The sequence below is a fragment of the Microtus ochrogaster genome, unplaced genomic scaffold (genome assembly GCF_000317375.1).
Source record: "Microtus ochrogaster isolate Prairie Vole_2 unplaced genomic scaffold, MicOch1.0 UNK2, whole genome shotgun sequence".
NCBI classification, from domain to species: Eukaryota; Metazoa; Chordata; class Mammalia; order Rodentia; family Cricetidae; genus Microtus; species Microtus ochrogaster.
Window position 1 is genome coordinate 8,523,360 of NW_004949100.1, and position 6,445 is coordinate 8,529,804.

General features: G+C 45.2%; 1 protein-coding gene across 3 annotated transcripts in view; it reads left to right on the forward strand.

Moving 5' to 3' along the window:
* Window positions 1-604: 604 nt before the first annotated feature.
* Window positions 605-6,445, forward strand: part of Lmo7 (LIM domain 7) — a 193,363-nt gene continuing 187,522 nt past the window's right edge. For all 3 annotated transcript variants that reach the window (XM_026788357.1, XM_026788359.1, XM_026788358.1), the window contains exon 1: window positions 605-832. In XM_026788357.1, coding sequence (XP_026644158.1) covers window positions 764-832 — 69 coding nt within the window. In that variant the 5' untranslated portion in view covers window positions 605-763. The remainder of the gene's footprint in view (window positions 833-6,445) is intronic.

Consider the following 6,445-nt stretch of genomic DNA (forward strand, 5'->3'; position numbering starts at 1 on the left):
AGTTCTTTCGGTTCACCGAACCTCTTGTGGCCAGAGGGGACAACAGAAGAGGCAGGTCTCTTTCTCCCGACCCACCTGCAATCTGGGCGGAGCGGAGCCAGCCCCGGCTAGGGGACCGGCCGCACGTACCCAAGCCAGACGCCTCACCTGAGGCCGGAAGCCTGGGGGGTAGCGGGGACTGCGGAGCGTCTGGGACGGGTCAGCGGGCTCCGTGGAGCCGGAGGGCAGTGGCGGCCAGGCCAGGCGGCTCCGCGTCCCCGCGGGGGAAGTTTCTTGGCCCGGAAAGGTGCAATTGTGTGCAGCTATTCCTGGTATGTCAGGCCGCAGGCTGTAGGGGCACCGCCTCCCGAGAGCCTGGGACAGGGAAGGCTGGCAGAGGCGGGAAGGATGCGGGCTGGGGAGCATCTCCCCGCCCAGATAGTCTGACCAAAGTGGTGGCAGCAAGGACCCGGGCGAGGACCGGAACGTAGGGGGTGGGGTGGGGCGGGGCCACTGCTGAGGGCGGCGCCCGAGCTTACGACTTTTGAAGTTCCCAGGAGTCCAGGCTCTCTCTGTGCACCGCTTCTAGTCAGCTTCTTTACCTCCTCTCTCCTGCCCCAGTCTTGCTGAGTTTGATCCGATTTCAGGAGTTTTGAGAAAGCAATACCTGCAAGTTCTGCTAGGTTCCTGAACTTAAACTGCACGTCGCAACAAAGGGAGGGGAACGCGTCTGGGTCCCGGAGTGCACCCACTTAGCTGCTTTCTCCCCTCTCTTGCTCTAGTGATGGAAGGGATGGAGGAAGCCGAGGCCGATTGCTCGGCTGCATTTGCAGAGGCTCAGAGATGGGTAGAGGTGAGTGTCTTTTACAGCTCTTTGCGGATGAGTTTGCGCCCTCGGGTCTGGAGTCTTTTAGGGACCGGGTTCCCAGGCAATCTGAGCTTATGTCCGGTGAACCTAGCTGAGTAAAGAAGAGGTAATTTGGGACACCGTGCAATTTCTCTCTTTCCAACACCCCGATGCCTATCCTTCCTCGAACTTTCTTGCGAATCTCCCAGCGCTTGCCCACTAGGTTTTGGTACCGTGCATCCCAGAGGACCAGTTCAGGAGCCGTTTCCTCAGAAGTCTCCGTGAAAGCATTTCCCAGAAAGCTACACAGAGCTAGGCCGGGGTCCTTGGGTGTATTTCTTTGCGATGTTAATACCTGACAGGCACCTGGGTAGACAGTGTATTCGGTGTGAGGATGAGTCTACCCTTTATCCGCTCTGGAGTTAAAAAGCTAAACCATCCTAGGCTTTTACAGATGTCTTGCTATTCCAGCTGTGCCTCACAGATAAGGTCTTCCGTTCCCTTCACTCCTGTGAAGGAGAGACAGCCCCTATGTTGCCTTGGGACTAGGCTATTTATTCTGGGGTTGACAAGTTGGGGAGGGGGGTGCGCATATGTATGTTTGTGATTGAACTCCTCCCACTCCTGTGCTATGGCACTGTTATGACTCTCCAGACTGAGATGTTTTTTTCGGATGGGTCAAAAGACTCCTTCCAAATGTGGAAATCTCAGTGACTTCCTTCATGTTATAAAAATGTTTCCTACACCAGCATTGAAGTCATTTTGGAATTATTGGTGCCACATGCTACTTTATCCAATCGCTAGGAATTTAATCCAGGCCTTGAGCATGCTTGTAAAGAGCTCTACTCCTAAATCACACCCAAGCCCCTCAATAACATATTTAAATATTCAAATTAAGCTTAAAGAGTCCCTGGGAAAAGGAAGGATACCAGGAAGCATGTCAGAGAAACCACACACACATATATATATATGTATATACGTATGCATATATAATTTTATTTTCTTTAAAGAAACATATGTAGGGCTGGGGAGATGGCCCACTAAATCTCACTAGCTTGAGAACCTGAGTTTTGATCCCCAGCACTCATGTAAGAAGTTACTGCAACCCCAGGACAGACAAGGCCGTAGAGAGGGAAGGATCCATACGACTTGCTGACTATCTGGTCAGCTAGCCTAGCCAAAGTGGTGAGTTCTAGCTTCAGCAAGAGACACTGCATATTAAAACAAAAACAACAACAAAACAAAAAGGCCAAGAAGAGACTGAGGAAAAAAACCTGACATTGACTTTTAGTTTCCAAACACACACACCCGTGCTTGAGTGCGCGCGCGCACAGACACACACACACCCATTAAAAAAACATGTATTTATGTATTTATTTGGGAAAAATAAAAACAATAAATGTTAAGTGATGTTTGTTACATTTTTACTTTTCAGTGAAAGGACATGAGATGTGAGTGGCATTGCTTTCTAGACGGTAGGGATGTCTCAGAAGCTGGCTTTTGGTGCCTCTATGGGCTGAAACTTTTGAGTTGTCTCAAGGTGACTTAGAAAGATGGGAGGGAGGGCATGGGAGGCGGGAGAAGTTATAAACACTGTATTCAGAATGGAAATGAAAGTGGAAAAATCCCAGCAATGTCGTGAAGAGAAATAACTTTGCTCCTTCACAAACCTGGAAAAGCCAAGGCTTCACCTGGAATTTTCCACTAATGGTGTTTGCTCTGTAGAATTTCAGAAAGCAAGTTAAACTCAACATTCTCCTTTTCATTTGAGTGTGGAGGATGGGGGGAAGGGGGAAGGGATTTGGGGGGTTTTTCATTCGTACAGGACTCCTGGTTGATTGGCAGGTTTTGGTCATTCAACTTCTAGGTTTGCAAGACTTACGCTGCTTTGTGGAACTGTGGATATAGATCATTTCCCACCAGTGGTTGGTTTCTAGATCTTAGGAAAGTCGCTACTATTTGCTTATCTAAGCATGCTTACAATTCTGTAAAGAAAAATTGCATTCTGTGAACTCCTGGCAAGTGTGCTTACTCATCTTCCCTTCTATCCCAGTCTACGGGAAGGCTTAGCAGCAGTAATTTGGCAACTTGGTACATTCCTTATTCACGAAGAGTGCAGTGTTCCTAAAGCTCCTCTCAGGTCTCTTTAATATAGTGAGAGAAATTAAAATTAAATGCTTTTCCCTCACACACCAGTTGGGCTACTGTTCAGTGTTTGTTGAGGAAATTTGAATAATTTTTGTATTTATATATTTCTTTTTTTTTTGAGACAGGGTTTCATTGTGAGGCTACAGATGGCCTGGAACTTGCTATGTAGATCAGGCTGGCTTTAAATTTATGGGGGTCACCTATTCTGGCTCCAGAGTGCTGGGACTAAAGGCATGCACTATCATACTTGTCCGCATATTCCTACTTAAGTTTTTGTTTGTTTTCTGAGACAGGGTGTCTCTGTGTAGCCCTGGCTGTCCTGGAACTTGCTTGGTAGAGCAGGCAAGATATCTGCCTGACTCTGCCTCCTGAGTGCTGGGATGAAAGGCATGGGCCACCTCCACCTGGCCTCTGCTAAAAATGTTTGTCAACTATTCCTTAGGAGTTCTCTGTGCATTTGAAGTGTTGCCAGCTGGTTATCTTGTTAGTGTTTTCTTTACGATTAAACTTGTGTTTAAAATATTCTGTTGCCAAATAGAATGTCTAACTCTGATCATCACAACCTATTGCTTTCAAGGATCCTTAGTTCAAAAATCAAGTGTTTCTCTGTCATTTTGGAACACAAACTGGATACTGACATCAGGTTCCCTGGTGTTAATATTCTTGCTCTATGTTGCTCTTTCTGTTGATTTTTTTTCTACATAAGCTTCCAATTCATGCATCTTATGTATACATTGTATGTAATGTGTTATGACATGTGACATTGCACAGAACATAGCCTGCAATTCTATCTTCTCCTAGAGTTTTCTATGTAACTATACTTTCTGCTGTGCTGGAGCTGGGGACTGAGCCTAACTGCTTCCTTTTTTCACTGGGCTCCCTACCCTACCTCGTCAGCTGCAGTGTTGACCCTCCCAAGGTCAAGAAAGTCCAAGAGCCGGGTCACACTTTAAATGATGACTGGGCTCCACGTCAGTGTGCACCCTCCACTTCCATTTTCTCTTTGTGATGGCAAATCCCTAATGGGTCATTCTTACAATCAAAGTTAAAGCTATTCAAATTCATTTTGGGGGGGCTATGGAGCAAGCAGGATGTGAGGGCTATTGTCATTCTGTTGATCTCTCCTCTCCTTCATGTTAATTTATATTGAGATTCTTAGGAAGAAAGAGAATACCAAAGAGGTTTGTCTACTCCGAGAGTAATTTTGCAATGGAAATAAATGCAGGTGGTGCCCTTTAAGATAACGCCACAGAATGATGTCGGATGAATCATCTAAGCGGAAACGTTGTTTGGAATATTTATAATGTAGCAGGGCTAGTTTATGATTAAACATTGGTTAAAACTGAGTTAGGCAATGGTTTGTAGCCAACACTCTCCGGGCAAGGTCACGGAGTAGGTAGGTGGTGAAGTGGAAGAAAACACAGCCTAGATGGGCTCACTAATTTTAGTGTGCTTCTGCTGTACCTTTTAATTTCCTGTACCTAATAGCTGCCTCTGTCTGCTTAGGGACAAACCCTTAACTTAAGCAGATAGAAGACCGATGAGATTGAAAACCCGAAATGCTCTTTCTCGCCTCGCTTGGTCTCTGGTACTCTAGTGAGTTCATGTTGCCGTCCAGGCGTGAGGGTTGAACGCTGCTGTGTGGATGGCTGGCACAGACCAGGCCCGCTTGACTCACTACCTCCCTGCTCACCTGTCCTTCCTCTTATCTCAGGGTCTGGGTCCTTTGGTATCACTATCATCCTGTGAAGGGATCGAAGGGTGCCAGCTCAGGTACACTGCCAAGTGCAACACCAGAATAAGAGTCCCGGATCCTTGTTTGCTTCCTATTGGTCCCTCACCCTTCAAAGACATTCTCTCGCTGTCCTCTTACTTATTTTGTTTGCCTCTTGCTAAAGAATTTTAAGAATTTAAAGAATGCCTTGGGTTTAAAATTGTACTTTCCAGGTCTACTATTGGTAGAATTGAAGTTCTACCCCTCTTTCTCTCTGAACTGTATCCTTTCTAACCATGACTGCCCACCTGAGGTCTGTAAGATAAGGAATGCTCTCTACACACCAGTTCTGAGAGATGGCTCAGAGGTTAAGAGCATTGCCTGCTCTTCCAAAGGTCCTGAGTTCAATTCCCAGCAACCACATGGTGGCTCACAACCATCTGTAATGGGATCTGGTGCCCTTTTCTGGCCTGCAGCATACACACAGACAGAATATTGTATACATAATAAATAAATAAATAAATATTAAAAAAAAGAAAGTCTCGTGAATGTGTACTGGTACTTTTCAAACACAGACAGTGTGACAAATATTCATTTGAAACTGTTTCTAAATTCAGAGAAGCGTGTTTGGTAACAGGTGTAATTTTCTTTCTTGGTTTGTTTTTTCTTTTTTCTTTTTTTTTGAGACACAGTGTCTCTGTGTTCTGGAACTCACTCTGTAGACCAGGCTGGCCTTGAACTCAGATATCTGCCTACCTCTGCCTTCCAAGTTCTGGGATTAAAGATGTGCACCGCCACATTGTAGCAATGTGTATAATTTCATTTGTCAAGTTGAATTATAAAGTTTCTTGGTATGGTGAAGTTATTGTGATATACAAAGAGGGTAACCTATACTTTTAACAAATAGCCACGTCTCAGTCAATCGCAAGCATCCTACTGTTCAAGTCATGGTCAAATAAGACAAATATCAGGTGTAACCAATGGGGTGCTAGCTCTACCCCACTTCCATGCCTTACGTTATTTCCTTTTCATGCTCAACAAATATAATCTGCCCGTGGTGGGGTGGAATCATCTCCACTCTTTGGTCTGTGTGGCTGTTATGAAAACCACTGAACCACAGCCCTCCATTTGTCTTTGCTCTTGCAGAGGACTTGAGTTTAGGTCCTGGACTGCAATCACCTGTCACTCTAGCGCTAGAAGAAGGGGATCTGATGCCTTCTTCTGGCCTCTGTGGACTCTTTGTGACAATGGACATGTCACACACATACGCTCACACATACACACCAACACATACATAGACATTCACACATGCATACACATGGACACACACACATAGACACACATTAAAAAGCATAGAAAGTCATCTAGGCGGTTCTAATAGCGGCTTTCTATAGAAGCTTTCTCCAAGCATAAGCCTGATCTTGCCAGTTCCTTATTTTCTGAGAAGTCATATGAACATTATTTATTTTCATTTTGGTAAGTGTTTTTTTTTTAATGAAACTTTTGAAGTCCATAATCCTTAACATGTCACTCCTTGTTCTTTGCAACCCGATCCCATTTATTTATCTTATTATTATTAATTTTTTGGTCCTTTTCTTCATAACTGTGTAGTTTTCTCCTATCAAGTCCGTGGTATTTGTGCAGTTTAATGAGACGTTGACTGCAGAGCGACGTTCTCCATAAGAACTGCTTGTGCCTATGCCTACTGTACAGTTTCCTCCCTATGCCTACTGTACAGTTTCCTCCCTATGCCCACC